Here is an 18,035-nt window from a genome sequence, read left to right as displayed (position 1 = left end):
GTGTACTTCTGATAAGTATGAATTCATGATGACGAGACAACAAAATGAGTGTGTACTCCCGATAAGTATGAATTCATGATGACGAGACAACAAAATGAGTGTGTACTTCCGATAAGTATGAATTCATGATGACGAGACAACAAAATGAGTGTGTACTCCCGATAAGTATGAATTCATAATGACGAGACAACAAAATGAGTGTGTACTTCTGATAAGTATGAATCCATGATGACGAGACAATAAAATGAATGTATATTTCCGATAAGTATGAATTCATGATGACGAGACAACAAAATGAGTGTGTACTTCCGATAAGTATGAATTCATAATGACGAGACAACAAAATGAGTGTGTACTTCCGATAAGTATGAATTCATGATGACGAGACAATAAAATGAGTGTGTACTTCCGATAAGTATGAATTCATGATGACGAGACAACAAAATGAGTGTGTACTTCCGATAAGTATGAATTCATGATGACGAGACAACAAAATGAGTGTGTACTTCCGATAGGTATGAATTCATGATGACGAGACAACAAAATGAGTGTGTACTTCCGATAAGTATGAATTCATAATGACGAGATAACAAAACGAGTGTGTACTTCCGATAAGTATGAATTCATGATGACGAGACAACAAAATGAGCTGTCCTTCCGATAAGTATGAATTCATGATGACGAGATAACAAAACGAGTGTGTACTTCTGATAAGTATGAATTCGTGATGACGAGACAACAAAATGAGTGTGTACTTCCGATAAGTATGAATTCATGATGACGAGACAACAAAATGAGTGTGTACTTCTGATAAGTATGAATCCATGATGACAATACAACAAAATGAGTGTGTACTTCCGATAAGTATGAATTCATGATGACGAGACAACAAAATGAGTGTGTACTTCCGATAAGTATGAATTCATAATGACGAGACAACAAAATGAGTGTGTACTTCCGATAAGTATGAATTCATAATGACGAGACAACAAAATGAGTGTGTACTTCCGATAAGTATGAATTCATGATGACGAGACAACAAAATGAGTGTGTACTTCCGATAAGTATGAATTCATGATGACGAGACAATAAAATGAGTGTGTACTTCTGATAAGTATGAATTCATGATGACGAGACAACAAAATGAGTGTGTACTTCCGATAAGTATGAATCCATGATGACGAGACAACAAAATGAGTGTGTACTTCCGATAAGTATGAATTCATGATGACGAGACAACAAAATGAGTGTGTACTTCCGATAAGTATGAATTCATAATGACGAGACAACAAAATGAGTGTGTACTTCCGATAAGTATGAATTCATAATGACGAGACAACAAAATGAGTGTGTACTTCCGATAAGTATGAATTCATGATGACGAGACAACAAAATGAGTGTGTACTTCCGATAAGTATGAATTCATGATGACGAGACAATAAAATGAGTGTGTACTTCTGATAAGTATGAATTCATGATGACGAGACAACAAAATGAGTGTGTACTTCCGATAAGTATGAATCCATGATGACGAGACAACAAAATGAGTGTGTACTTCCGATAAGTATGAATTCATGATGACGAGACAACAAAATGAGTGTGTACTTCCGATAAGTATGAATCCATGATGACGAGACAACAAAATGAGTGTGTACTTCCGATAAGTATGAATTCATGATGACGAGACAACAAAATGAGTGTGTACTTCCGATAAGTATGAATTCATAATGACGAGACAACAAAATGAGTGTGTACTTCCGATAAGTATGAATTCATAATGACGAGACAACAAAATGAGTGTGTACTTCTGATAAGTATGAATCCATGATGACGAGACAACAAAATGAGTGTGTACTTCCGATAAGTATGAATTCATAATGACGAGACAACAAAATGAGTGTGTACTTCCGATAAGTATGAATTCATAATGACGAGACAACAAAATGAGTGTGTACTTCTGATAAGTATGAATCCATAATGACGAGACAACAAAATGAGTGTGTACTTCTGATAAGTATGAATCCATGATGACGAGACAACAAAATGAGTGTGTACTTCCGATAAGTATGAATTCATGATGACGAGACAACAAAATGAGTGTGTACTTCCGATAAGTATGAATTCATGATGACGAGACAACAAAATGAGTGTGTACTTCCGATAAGTATGAATTCATGATGACGAGACAACAAAATGAGTGTGTACTTCCGATAAGTATGAATTCATGATGACGAGACAACAAAATGAGTGTGTACTTCCGATAAGTATGAATTCATGATGACGAGACAACAAAATGAGTGTGTACTTCCGATAAGTATGAATCCATGATGACGAGACAACAAAATGAGTGTGTACTTCTGATAAGTATGAATTCATGATGACGAGACAACAAAATGAGTGTGTACTTCCGATAAGTATGAATTCATGATGACGAGACAACAAAATGAGTGTGTACTTCCGATAAGTATGAATTCATGATGACGAGACAACAAAATGAGTGTGTACTTCCGATAAGTATGAATTCATGATGACGAGACAACAAAATGAGTGTGTACTTCCGATAAGTATGAATCCATGATGACGAGACAACAAAATGAGTGTGTACTTCCGATAAGTATGAATTCATGATGACGAGACAACAAAATGAGTGTGTACTTCCGATAAGTATGAATTCATGATGACGAGACAACAAAATGAGTGTGTACTTCCGATAAGTATGAATTCATGATGACGAGACAACAAAATGAGTGTGTACTTCCGATAAGTATGAATTCATGATGACGAGACAACAAAATGAGTGTGTACTTCCGATAAGTATGAATTCATGATGACGAGACAACAAAATGAGTGTGTACTTCCGATAAGTATGAATTCATGATGACGAGACAACAAAATGAGTGTGTACTTCCGATAAGTATGAATTCATGATGACGAGACAACAAAATGAGTGTGTACTTCCGATAAGTATGAATTCATGATGACGAGACAACAAAGCGAATGTGTACTTCCGATAAGTATGAATTCATGATGACGAGACAACAAAATGAGTATGTACTTCCGATAAGTATGAATTCATGATGACGAGACAACAAAATGAGTGTGTACTTCCGATAAGTATGAATTCATGATGACGAGACAACAAAATGAGTGTGTACTTCCGATAAGTATGAATCCATGATGACGAGACAACAAAATGAGTATGTACTTCCGATAAGTATGAATTCATGATGACGAGACAACAAAATGAGTGTGTACTTCCGATAAGTATGAATTCATGATGACGAGACAACAAAATGAGTGTGTACTTCCGATAAGTATGAATTCATGATGACGAGACAACAAAATGAGTGTGTACTTCCGATAAGTATGAATTCATGATGACGAGACAACAAAATGAGTGTGTACTTCCGATAAGTATGAATTCATGATGACGAGACAACAAAATGAGTGTGTACTTCCGATAAGTATGAATTCATGATGACGAGACAACAAAATGAGTGTGTACTTCCGATAAGTATGAATTCATGATGACGAGACAACAAAATGAGTGTGTACTTCCGATAAGTATGAATTCATGATGACGAGACAACAAAGCGAATGTGTACTTCCGATAAGTATGAATTCATGATGACGAGACAACAAAATGAGTATGTACTTCCGATAAGTATGAATCCATGATGACGAGACAACAAAATGAGTATGTACTTCCGGTAAGTATGAATTCATGATGACGAGACAACAAAATGAGTGTGTACTTCCGATAAGTATGAATTCATGATGACGAGACAACAAAATGAGTGTGTACTTCCGATAAGTATGAATTCATGATGACGAGACAACAAAATGAGTGTGTACTTCCGATAAGTATGAATTCATGATGACGAGACAACAAAATGAGTGTGTACTTCCGATAAGTATGAATTCATGATGACGAGACAACAAAATGAGTGTGTACTTCCGATAAGTATGAATCCATGATGACGAGACAACAAAATGAGTGTGTACTTCCGATAAGTATGAATTCATGATGACGAGACAACAAAATGAGTGTGTACTTCCGATAAGTATGAATTCATGATGACGAGACAACAAAATGAGTGTGTACTTCCGATAAGTATGAATTCATGATGACGAGACAACAAAATGAGTGTGTACTTCCGATAAGTATGAATTCATGATGACGAGACAACAAAATGAGTGTGTACTTCCGATAAGTATGAATTCATGATGACGAGACAACAAAATGAGTGTGTACTTCCGATAAGTATGAATTCATGATGACGAGACAACAAAATGAGTGTGTACTTCTGATAAGTATGAATTCATGATGACGAGACAACAAAATGAGTGTGTACTTCTGATAAGTATGAATTCATGATGACGAGACAACAAAATGAGTGTGTACTTCTGATAAGTATGAATTCATGATGACGAGACAACAAAATGAGTGTGTACTTCTGATAAGTATGAATTCATGATGACGAGACAACAAAATGAGTGTGTACTTCCGATAAGTATGAATTCATGATGACGAGACAACAAAATGAGTGCGTACTTCCGATAAGTATGAATTCATGATGACGAGACAACAAAATGAGTGTGTACTTCTGATAAGTATGAATTCATGATGACGAGACAACAAAATGAGTGTGTACTTCCGATAAGTATGAATTCATGATGACGAGACAACAAAATGAGTGTGTACTTCCGATAAGTATGAATTCATGATGACGAGACAACAAAATGAGTGTGTACTTCTGATAAGTATGAATTCATGATGACGAGACAACAAAATGAGTGTGTACTTCTGATAAGTATGAATTCATGATGACGAGACAACAAAATGAGTGTGTACTTCCGATAAGTATGAATTCATGATGACGAGACAACAAAATGAGTGTGTACTTCCGATAAGTATGAATTCACGATGACGAGACAACAAAATGAGTGTGTACTTCCGATAAGTATGAATTCATGATGACGAGACAACAAAATGAGTATGTACTTCCGATAAGTATGAATTCATGATGACGAGACAACAAAATGAGTGTGTACTTCCGATAAGTATGAATTCATGATGACGAGACAACAAAATGAGTGTGTACTTCCGATAAGTATGAATTCATGATGACGAGACAACAAAATGAGTGTGTACTTCCGATAAGTATGAATTCATGATGACGAGACAACAAAATGAGTGTGTACTTCTGATAAGTATGAATTCATGATGACGAGACAACAAAATGAGTGTGTACTTCCGATAAGTATGAATTCATGATGACGAGACAACAAAATGAGTGTGTACTTCCGATAAGTATGAATTCATAATGACGAGACAACAAAATGAGTATGTACTTCTGATAAGTATGAATTCATGATGACGAGACAACAAAATGAGTGTGTACTTCCGATAAGTATGAATTCATGATGACGAGACAACAAAATGAGTGTGTACTTCCGATAAGTATGAATTCACGATGACGAGACAACAAAATGAGTGTGTACTTCTGATAAGTATGAATTCATGATGACGAGACAACAAAATGAGTGTGTACTTCCGATAAGTATGAATTCATGATGACGAGACAACAAAATGAGTGTGTACTTCCGATAAGTATGAATCCATGATGACGAGACAACAAAATGAGTGTGTACTTCTGATAAGTATGAATTCATGATGACGAGACAACAAAATGAGTGTGTACTTCTGATAAGTATGAATTCATGATGACGAGACAACAAAATGAGTGTGTACTTCCGATAAGTATGAATTCATGATGACGAGACAACAAAATGAGTGTGTACTTCCGATAAGTATGAATCCATGATGACGAGACAACAAAATGAGTGTGTACTTCCGATAAGTATGAATTCACGATGACGAGACAACAGAATGAGTGTGTACTTCTGATAAGTATGAATTCATGATGACGAGACAACAAAATGAGTGTGTACTTCCGATAAGTATGAATTCATGATGACGAGACAACAAAATGAGTGTGTACTTCCGATAAGTATGAATTCATGATGACGAGACAACAAAATGAGTGTGTACTTCTGATAAGTATGAATTCATGATGACGAGACAACAAAATGAGTATGTACTTCTGATAAGTATGAATTCATGATGACGAGACAACAAAATGAGTGTGTACTTCCGATAAGTATGAATTCATGATGACGAGACAACAAAATGAGTGTGTACTTCCGATAAGTATGAATCCATGATGACGAGACAACAAAATGAGTGTGTACTTCCGATAAGTATGAATTCACGATGACGAGACAACAAAATGAGTATGTACTTCTGATAAGTATGAATTCATGATGACGAGACAACAAAATGAGTGTGTACTTCTGATAAGTATGAATTCATGATGACGAGACAACAAAATGAGTATGTACTTCCGATAAGTATGAATCCATGATGACGAGACAACAAAATGAGTGTGTACTTCCGATAAGTATGAATTCATGATGACGAGACAACAAAATGAGTATGTACTTCCGATAAGTATGAATCCATGATGACGAGACAACAAAATGAGTGTGTACTTCCGATAAGTATGAATTCATAATGACGAGACAACAAAATGAGTGTGTACTTCTGATAAGTATGAATTCATGATGACGAGACAACAAAATGAGTGTGTACTTCTGATAAGTATGAATTCATGATGACGAGACAACAAAATGAGTATGTACTTCCGATAAGTATGAATTCATGATGACGAGACAACAAAATGAGTATGTACTTCCGATAAGTATGAATTCATGATGACGAGACAACAAAATGAGTGTGTACTTCCGATAAGTATGAATTCATGATGACGAGACAACAAAATGAGTGTGTACTTCCGATAAGTATGAATTCATGATGACGAGACAACAAAATGAGTGTGTACTTCCGATAAGTATGAATTCATGATGACGAGACAACAAAATGAGTGTGTACTTCCGATAAGTATGAATTCATGATGACGAGACAACAAAATGAGTGTGTACTTCTGATAAGTATGAATTCATGATGACGAGACAACAAAATGAGTGTGTACTTCTGATAAGTATGAATTCATGATGACGAGACAACAAAGCGAATGTGTACTTCTGATAAGTATGAATTCGTGATGACGAGACAACAAAATGAGTGTGTACTTCCGATAAGTATGAATTCACGATGACGAGACAACAAAATGAGTGTGTACTTCTGATAAGTATGAATTCATGATGACGAGACAACAAAATGAGTGTGTACTTCCGATAAGTATGAATTCACGATGACGAGACAACAAAATGAGTGTGTACTTCCGATAAGTATGAATTCATAATGACGAGACAACAAAATGAGTGTGTACTTCCGATAAGTATGAATTCATGATGACGAGACAATAAAATGAGTGTGTACTTCCGATAAGTATGAATTCATAATGACGAGATAACAAAACGAGTGTGTACATCCGATAAGTATGAATTCATGATGACAATACAACAAAATGAGTGTGTACTTCCGATAAGTATGAATTCATGATGACGAGACAACAAAATGAGTGTGTACTTCCGATAAGTATGAATTCATGATGACGAGACAACAAAATGAGTGTGTACTTCCGATAAGTATGAATCCATGATGACGAGACAACAAAATGAGTGTGTACTTCTGATAAGTATGAATCCATGATGACGAGACAACAAAATGAGTGTGTACTTCCGATAAGTATGAATTCATAATGACGAGACAACAAAATGAGTATGTACTTCCGATAAGTATGAATTCATGATGACGAGACAACAAAATGAGTGTGTACTTCCGATAAGTATGAATTCATGATGACGAGACAACAAAATGAGTGTGTACTTCCGATAAGTATGAATTCATGATGACGAGACAACAAAATGAGTGTGTACTTCCGATAAGTATGAATCCATGATGACGAGACAACAAAATGAGTGTGTACTTCCGATAAGTATGAATCCATGATGACGAGACAACAAAATGAGTGTGTACTTCCGATAAGTATGAATCCATGATGACGAGACAACAAAATGAGTGTGTACTTCCGATAAGTATGAATTCATGATGACGAGACAACAAAATGAGTGTGTACTTCCGATAAGTATGAATCCATGATGACGAGACAACAAAATGAGTGTGTACTTCCGATAAGTATGAATCCATGATGACGAGACAACAAAATGAGTGTGTACTTCCGATAAGTATGAATTCATGATGACGAGACAACAAAATGAGTGTGTACTTCCGATAAGTATGAATCCATGATGACGAGACAACAAAATGAGTGTGTACTTCCGATAAGTATGAATCCATGATGACGAGACAACAAAATGAGTGTGTACTTCCGATAAGTATGAATCCATGATGACGAGACAACAAAATGAGTGTGTACTTCCGATAAGTATGAATCCATGATGACGAGACAACAAAATGAGTGTGTACTTCCGATAAGTATGAATTCATGATGACGAGACAACAAAATGAGTGTGTACTTCCGATAAGTATGAATCCATGATGACGAGACAACAAAATGAGTGTGTACTTCCGATAAGTATGAATCCATGATGACGAGACAACAAAATGAGTGTGTACTTCCGATAAGTATGAATTCATGATGACGAGACAACAAAATGAGTGTGTACTTCCGATAAGTATGAATCCATGATGACGAGACAACAAAATGAGTGTGTACTTCCGATAAGTATGAATTCATGATGACGAGACAACAAAATGAGTGTGTACTTCCGATAAGTATGAATTCATGATGACGAGACAACAAAATGAGTGTGTACTTCCGATAAGTATGACAAAATGAATGAAGGCACCAAAATGAAGGATGTCTTAGTTGTGGAGGGACTGTGGTGCCAGCCATGTTCATCGTAAACGTCTTTCTAATTTGGTCAAAATTGTTGATAATAGTCAATTTTGCGGCAAACAAAAGTTTAAGTAGGAAATTTAATTTAGACAGGATATGGTTATCGGAAACACATTTATTTTTATTTAACCTAGCAGTGATCAGGTATAAGATTATTTTCACAAGGTGTCTGTCTTTTCTAGAATGGGACATATATATGATTCGTGTTAGATTTCTCCTACGTTGGTAAACAAAATGAAACGTTTCACAATCCGATATAATTATACACTAGGGTGAGTAGTGAAGTGATCCATAACAACAATAATGAATCCCCACCCCCAGCGCCATATTGGATACATCAAGACAATATGCAAGGCGAAGCTGAACACATTATCACTGGCACGTCTAAACTATTCTCCGATTATATGTGTATTTACGTTCAAAATATGACATTCAGAGTTACAAGAGGTGTAGCAATTTAATTGTTTGTTTGTGAACCCCAAAATAATGTTATTTAACGAAACTATTTATAAAATTCCGATAATTTAAATTTCTAATTTCACGATATTTCTATCAGAAGAGAATTTTAAGGTGTTCAACTTGATCCAATAATATTCAGTGAAATTGCATTTAAAAAATGTGTATTGAAGCAGTCCGTGAAAAAAGGGTTACAAGGTATGTGAGTTTCAATTTTTACCAGCCCGTCTGGAAACTTACCCTTCTTGGGTGTACGGATGGAATAGACTTTGTTGATCTTTGATTTGTCTTTGATAGAGAACAATTCGTACCTTGTACAGCGAGACATTTACCCTTCTGCGCTGCACCGAAGGACACGGTAGGAGTTGGAAAACAATGGCGGACGCAAATGCTGGCGTACATGTGCTGTATCTATGGCTGACCCTATGCAATTTCAAAGTTCATTCTGTGTAAATGGTGACTCCATTTGGTGAGTATGATACTCACTATCCCTAAAATCTGACAGTATGTGTTCACCCATATAAGGTTTGCTGTCATTTGCCCTGAAAAAAACAATGAATGGGGCCGGGTGGTTTGAGCTGTCCGAGCTGACTGACTGACTGACTAGGGACTGACCTATGTTCCGACATGTCTATGTTCCGACACACAGTATACTTGTGTCAAACTTAATAATCTGACTAGCTCTCATGCGACCACAAGTATTAATTATAATGCACATGATACCCTGCGTGACCTTTGGCTGCTATGGTCTGTAACCAGGATGTCCTGCAAGATAGATAGATAGAATTTTTTATTTGGAACGTACCAATGAAATCCTGAGTAAAGTCCAAAAATAACAATAACAAAACAAAACATTCAGAACAACAAAAACCTACAGTAACTAAAACATATCAAGAATATAGAAAATATATTTTGCAAAAATGCTAAGAATGAAAAAATCATTACTTGAAACAATAATAGGAAATAATTCATCCATGCTAAAATCTTCCAGCTTTGGGGCATAGATGTATAGAGCTGCAAGGAATCTAGATCTTTGTTCTTTGATTTGACAATTATTACAATATAAAATGTAATATTTCTCATCCCCTACTTCATTGCATTCATGGAGATTACATAGCCTGTTTTCCTTCAAAATGCCTTTATGTCTACCGGATTCAATGGGAAGAAAATGTGCAGAATATGTGTGTTAATACTGGGAATCCAACTGTAGTCGGGCCATGATGCTCGAATATCCATGAAGGCGGGATCTTGCATAGTTTTATCGGATAATTATCAGAGAATTATCAAACAATGTTACTCATTGTATCAGTCTAATACTTCGACAATTATTTGACAATATCCGTGTGTGTTGGGAGTTCCTCAAATCCTCCGTTAGCCTAACTATCAAAGTTTTTATAGATCGATAATTATTGGAGAATTATTTTACTCTTAATGAAAGTTGTACTTCGATATTCATCAGTCACAGAATTGCAAGGTTGCTGCAGTTTAATTTATCTACATATTTATTATTAGGTATTATGCAAGAGATAAATAGGCACTGCATTTATAGCCATACACCATCCAGTGGAGGGTCTATGATTTAGCATTCCGAAGTGTTTGCATAAGTTTTTGAGATTTTCAAAAAATACAAGGGTCTCACACTATCTCTTTACATTCACATATTGTGTGTTTTCGGCCAACATTCTTTGTTTACCTCCACACGTTATACGTTTTCCTATCAATCTAAGACATTGATAGTTCTCAGAGGATTATCGGAGAATTCCATATTTAAAAAATTAAACCACCACTCAGCTGTAGACCCTGTCTAATATCGATCTAAAAATTTATCAGATAATTATTCAATAATTTAAATGTACAATAGGTCGTCTTTCTCTAATGCCAGGAGCCAGAATATTGCACAAGTTTATACTACATGCAAATTTGATTCATAATTCACCGTTCAAGGTTAAGGTCCATATTAGACAACATCCACATCAGAATTCCACATTTTTTAATCTTAAAATTTCTCGCCCATTTATTCATAATTATCTTATTGTTAGATTGATATCAGAGAGGGATCTACATGTACAATAAATAGAGTCGGAGTATGGTATTTTAATATTTATCAAATTTGAAGATAGCGGTCATTAAAATCAATGGGCACTCGTGATTTGCTTGAAACCGAAATTAAGTTCATAGTTGAATAAAGTCAAATCCATCCTCTTAGATAATGGCTACTCGAATTAAATTATCCCTGTCCATATTTTGAAAAAAAAGTGGCTAGTTGTGACAGAGAAGAAATTCGGGCCCAATAAATGCCTAGTCTTAAATTATTCTGTTTCTATACACTCAGAAAACCTGATAACTTTAACATACTATTTTAAAGTTCTTTTAAAGGGTCTTACAAAAAGAAAATTAAAAACTATAAACTAAAAAAAATAAATACAATTTGCAACCAAATATGAATACAGAATAGAAAACATTCTTTAATTTTAACCTAACACACTGATAGTTGTTGCTGTTTTGTTTCATAGCTGTGTTTAAAAAGACAGCTAAGGGTAATGCATAACTAATATAAATTTATTCTGACTGTGTTCTTTATCAAAATTTGGAACTTTATTTTGTGCAGTCAGGACTAAGTTGTCCCTATGGTGACTGTAAGCTGGACAATTCATTACAAAATGTTGCTCATCCTAAATTATATTTTGGCTGCACATATAACATGTTTATTTATCCAGTGGCACATTATTACGTCTTCCTTTCTCAATTTTAAGGTCATGGTTGATTGTCCTGAATTTTGCAATTAATCTTGTAAGACCATGGTTCTGCACATTAATTAATTTATTTAAAATGTTTGTATGTTCTTAGTTTGTTTTTGGCCAAGGCATGTTTTCTGTTATTGGCGATTCGCTCCGCTAGGATTACCGGCTTGTCATTTTGCATGTCGAATATCCATTTGTTCTCCAACAAAAATCGGATTTGTTTATTTGTTTTTGAATAAAATTTAAATTTTATGTTATTATTCTATCTGCCAATTGTCAGAAACCACTTGTTCAGAGAAATTGATGATGAAATAATACTGTTATCATGAATTTCAGAATGAATTAACATATTTACTATGAAAGAAAGTTTTTCATGTTTATAAAAAATCAAGGGAATGTATTAGTGGTTGCAAGAGTATACCGGTACAACATTGAATTGCACAAACTGTTAGAATACATTTAATAAAATCAAAAGTCTTCCTCGCCAATGTAATGCAAGTGTCTTCTGTGATAAATGTTTTATAATTTTTTATGAGAAATATTCATGCCCTAAGTTATTCATAGTAAGAAAATGTTTATGAAGAGGAGGACCTCAGATCCCAGAAGTTAAAATCTAAATCTGCCCTCCTCTCCAAAACCTCTATAAATATATATTATGCTAGCCTATGTATACAGATTACCCTGCACTAATTTAAGTTACTGTATGTACAGTATGTTTCTTTTCCAAATAGAAATAATGCTATGCAAACTTTACACAAAAAGTAATTTATAACATATATTGGTAACTGCATATAATTTTTCTCTATTTGCTCAGAATTCATAAATACATACATTCGAAAATGGGATTACTCCGATGTGGTTTGTGCAATCCTATGAAGTTGTTGATGGTTCGTCATGATTGTTTAGGTCTGAACAGAAGAGTGTGTTTGCCGCTACACAGTTTTACTTCACGTCATGGTATCAGATATTCATCGTCTGCTGTCCGGCCGGTGTTTTTGTCCCTTTTGGAAGACAATGACTTTCTAGGTTCTAAGACATTACTCATTGATAATGTTGGCTCACATTCATATTTTCAAATATTGGAACAAAGTTTTCATCTTTATCTACGGCTGAAAAAAGACTTCAACATTAGGAAAGGAGCACGAGTTGCTTACCTCTGTCCAAATAATATCTCATATACAATTGTACAGTGGGCTGCTTGGATGGCTGGGTGCATTGCCGTACCACTGTGCTCAAGCCACCCACCTGCACAACTCAAATATTATATTCAAAATTCAACTCCTGCTGTGGTGATAGGAACAAACGATTTTTACGATTCTCTCCAGCCACTCTGTGATGCAGAGAATTTGAGATCTATATGGCTTCAGTTCAACCCACTCACACGGACATATGTGCAATCAGGGAGAAATTTTATTCCTGAAAATAGATCTTTTTTCAGTGCCTTATATCGTGCTTATAGTCTTAGCTGGAAGCAAACTGATTGGGAAAAACATGACGCTTTACTCATCTATACCAGTGGTACGACTGACCAGCCAAAAGGTGTGCTGATGACACATGGTAATATACATGCACAAATACAGAACATGACTGAGGCATGGCAATGGAGTGAAGATGATGTTCTACTACATGTGTTACCGTTACATCATGTTCATGGCGTCACAAACTGTCTCGCAACATGTCTGAATTCAGCGGCCACCTGTGTTATGCTACCTCGTTTTGATGCTCAACAGGTATCTGACTTTTAATTCCCGTTAAGAAATTATTTGAAATTAAAGTTTGGGTTAAAAGCTAACTGTAGTATGATGCTGTGTAAACACCAAAAGTATACACATACATTAAGTTTGTGTGTAACAGTAAATCTATTGAAGTCTGTTAGTGTGCCATCTGTTGTACGTTATATTCATTCCAAAGAAAATGTCTGGCTGATGGGAAACTCTTTTTTTATTTTGATATTTATTATACTAATACTAATATTTGGATCAGAGTATATCCTATTAAATTACAGCAAATCACCGTGTAATTGGAATTTCTGTAATTTACATAAATACAGTATAGCAATCATTTTTTTTGTAGGTATGGGAAAAATTAACAAGTGAACAGAGCCCAGTAATCAATTTATTCATGGCAGTACCTACCATATATGCAAAGTTGATTGAGTATTATAATCATAATTACAAATCACCTCGTGTTCAAGAATTTATTAGAAGTGTGTGCAAGGAGAATATACGGTACATGCTTATTACAGGATAAAAGGTTGACCATTGTAAACTTTGGCTGAGGCTGGACAATTTTGAAAAAAAAAATTCCATACAGGAAAAATCAGAAGAAAAAAATTCGACACAGAATTTTTGCAAGAAACAAAAATTCATTTATGAAGAAAACATCACAAATTTATTGGATTAAAGATAAATGCATCAAATCATCATAAAAAATAGTTTAATCAGTTTTTCTACTGTATTCCCTCTCACAGTTTCTAATGGGCAACCTCAAATCCAGATATATATTTTGATGTAGACTTCCACAAATTTAAAATTTGTATTCAATTTTGTTAATAGTTTGAAGAAGAGAACAATTACATTTTATTTTGTTTTAATAAGTGAAAGTACATCTGCTTCTACTAATAATGTTTTACATGAATTAGATTTGTATGACAAATGGATCAGATCTAATTACACTGTCCATGTTCCAAATCTAATTTTTTTTTGAATATATGAAACAAAAATTGAACCAAAATTGTCATCCAACATTAATATGCACCTGTCAGTCAGAAATCACTTCTCTGAAACCATTTGTTTACACTATTTTCCAGATTAATGGTGTCAGGATCAGCTGCTTTGCCGACTCCAATCATGGAAAAATGGGAAGAGATTACAGGACATGTACTGCTTGAAAGGTATGGAATGACAGAAATTGGTATGGCTTTAACTAATCCCTTACATGGTGAACGAGTAGCAGGTGAGTCAAGGTTATTTATAGCTTTTGTTTTAGCATATATGTGTATTAACTGATTGGCAAGAATTAATCGCTTGCACCAAAATGTAAAAAAATATGTGGTTTGATGTTGTTATGTATGTGTCCTGGTTATTAGAACAATGTTTGGCAATGTAGATTATCAGATACTGATGTGTACATGCCACTGATTTGTCTAATATGCCTATGCAAGTTAAAAACTCAACTAAAACTCAACCCTGCAAAATGTGTAAAAGTCAGCACTTACGGAAATATATATATCAGCGACTGTTTCACTAAAAGAGAGAACTTCATGAAAAGCAATTTACCAGCTGCCTCAAAATAACACCAAAAAATATTTATATAATTATATTTTCACAGTATTACTATTTATTTATTTCCTTTTTTTTATTATTATTACTTATGTATTTTATTGTTCCTTATATCCTTATTGTATTCTAATCTAGATCCCAGTGGGGATACGATATCAATAAAGGTTGTTATTATTACAAAATATATATTATATGCCATGTCCTGTATGTTATTACGTCAGAAGCCAGCACAAATAGGGTTTCTTAGCAATTATTATTAGTAATTTAAATATTTAAAAATAATTAATTCTGGGTCAAGATCTGTGGTTTACTACAATGTGTAAATGAACACCATATTAGTAAATCAAAAGGAAGGTTTTCTGACCTTTGAACTTTGCAATGCTTTTGACCATAATTTACTACTGTACAGACTGATTATTTCAAAATCCAATGTTCAGTCAAGTCATTCAATAGAGGAGTATTACGTGTTAGTCTCCTGATTAAATGATTTAGCTTTAGTTAGTAAAGTTCATTTCTGGAAGGAATGGAATTGTAGGTAAAAAAGTGAGTGAAAATTTTTCTTTATTATCTACTAGTAGCTTCACAATGAGTGGCTTTCGCGGTAAGTGGCTTTTGTATCTGGTGGGTTTCGCGGTGAGTAGGGCTTTGTCTCAGTAACTGGTCCTTTAATCCTTGTTGAGAATTAAAGTTTTATGTTTCTTTAACAACTGGCACTATTCTGGGAATACCATCCTTGCAGGAGTTCCAAAATAAGACCCATGCTCTGATAATGGTCTAGTTTCAAAGAGCAATATACATTACCATTATGATCTTATTGGTGTTGCAGGATAGTTGAATATTATTTATTAGTCCCCGTTCGGGGACTTGTAATTCGGTCTCCGTCCGTGTGTCTGTGCGTCCGTGCGTCTGTGCGTCTGTGAGTCCGTCCAGAGTCATATTTCAGAATCCTGTGGACCGATTCCTTTCATTCTTTGCATGTGCCTAGTACTTTATGTGGGACATATGCACATGCAGTGGTTTAGCGATTCGATTCAAAATGGCCGACTGGCAGCCATCTTGTTTGTTGAAAATGTTGTATTTTGGACATGCTTTGTCAGTTTTCATTCAAATTTAGTACATAGATCATACATGTTAGGATACATGTCCCCGACCGTCCGTGAATTCCTGAGTCTGTCCGTCCGTCCGTGTGTCCGTCCGTCAGTCTGTCCAGAGTCATATTTCAGAATCCTGCAGACCGATTCTGTTCATTCTTTGCATGTGCCTGGTACCTTATGTGGTACATATGCACATGCAGTGGTTTAGCGATTTGATTCAAAATGGCCGACTGGCAGCCATCTTGTTTTTTGAAAATGTTGTATTTTGGACATGCTTTGTCAGTTTTCATTCAAATTTAGTACATAGATCATACATGTTAGGATACATGTCCCTGACCGTCCGCGAATTCCTGAGTCTGTCCGTCCGTCCGTCCGTCCGTCCGTCCGTGTGTCCGTCCGTCAGTCTGTCCAGAGTCATATTTCAGAATCCTGCGGACCGATTCTGTTCATTCTTTGCATGTGCCTGGTACCTTATGTGGTACATATGCACATGCAGTGGTTTAGCGATTCGATTCAAAATGGCCGACTGGCAGCCATCTTGTTTTTTGAAAATGTTGTATTTTGGACATGCTTTGTCAGTTGTCATTCAAACTTGGTAAATAGATTATACATGTTAGGATACATGTCCATGATTTATTTCGCAATTGGATCCAAGATGGTCGACTGGTAGGCATCTTGTTTTTGTTTTTTATGCGGTATCTTGGACGTGCTCTGCCAGTTTTCATTCAAATTTGGCATATACATGTACTTTATACATGTTAGGATGCATGTCTATGACAATTTGTTTCAAAATCTGGTCAAGGATGGCCGATTGACAGCCATCTGACTTTTTGGCCTTACTACTTTATTTCCACAATTTATGTACCATTTTCATTCGTATTTGGCACATACACACATACATCAGTGTGTTTCATAATCAGATCAAAGATGGCCGAATAACGCCTGTTCTTATTTTTTGGCAATAAACAATCTGTTGTATACGCCACTTGGAACTCAAGTTTCAAGGACACGCTCGTGACAACCCCTCCGCTTTAATATGACGAGCTCAAAGAGAACTTTCAAAAATTTAACGGGGACTGTGTCATTTTCAATGACTTGTTAAAATTAATAATCCCCATAACTGTTTTCCAATACAGATAAATTATAGTAGGTAACAAATATATAACTCAGTCTCAACAATGAAATAAAGAAATGTATATATATATAGAGGAATTAATACACAACTACATGAATATTGAAACTCGACAGCACTGTTTCGTAAGGTACAAGTACCTCACTCATCAGGAGCTTTATGTTTAATTCACTGCACCAACGAGCATACATATACTTCGCAAATTAACATATTAATTAAAAATAAAAAACATACAGGTTTAAGTGTTTAAGTGCTTTTGATCTGTGTCGGCATGATGATACAAGTTAATTTCTTTTGTTTAGTGTGGAGTGGTGAGGTCTAAAAATTATTATAAATTTTTCTATCAAACATAGAATGCATTGTTTGCATTCCCGTCCCGTCCAGTGGACATGCCGTTTTTTTCTGACAATTGCATAGTTTGTTGACTTTCGTTTTATCAGTTG

The 18,035-nt window shown here is 35.1% G+C and overlaps 1 protein-coding gene and 1 long non-coding RNA gene across 2 annotated transcripts in view; both read left to right on the top strand.

The window, feature by feature from the left end:
• Window positions 1-9,705: 9,705 nt before the first annotated feature.
• Window positions 9,706-13,162, top strand: LOC144355727 (uncharacterized). The gene is made up of 2 exons (XR_013421288.1): window positions 9,706-9,813; window positions 12,900-13,162. It is a non-coding gene; the product is annotated as an uncharacterized LOC144355727 (long non-coding RNA).
• Window positions 13,163-13,645: 483 nt separating this feature from the next.
• LOC102806707 (malonate--CoA ligase ACSF3, mitochondrial-like) overlaps window positions 13,646-18,035 on the top strand; it is a 28,005-nt gene continuing 23,615 nt past the window's right edge. The window contains exons 1-3 of the mRNA XM_085500555.1: window positions 13,646-13,815; window positions 14,159-14,313; window positions 14,895-15,040. Coding sequence (XP_085356681.1) covers window positions 13,669-13,815; window positions 14,159-14,313; window positions 14,895-15,040 — 448 coding nt within the window. The 5' untranslated portion in view covers window positions 13,646-13,668. The remainder of the gene's footprint in view (window positions 13,816-14,158; window positions 14,314-14,894; window positions 15,041-18,035) is intronic.

The sequence above is a fragment of the Saccoglossus kowalevskii genome, chromosome 6 (assembly GCF_978046115.1).
Source record: "Saccoglossus kowalevskii chromosome 6, keSacKowa6.1, whole genome shotgun sequence".
Classification (NCBI taxonomy): Eukaryota; Metazoa; Hemichordata; class Enteropneusta; family Harrimaniidae; genus Saccoglossus; species Saccoglossus kowalevskii.
The sequence above is the reverse complement of the archived record's forward strand: the minus strand, read 5'-3'. Positions and strand labels throughout refer to the sequence as shown.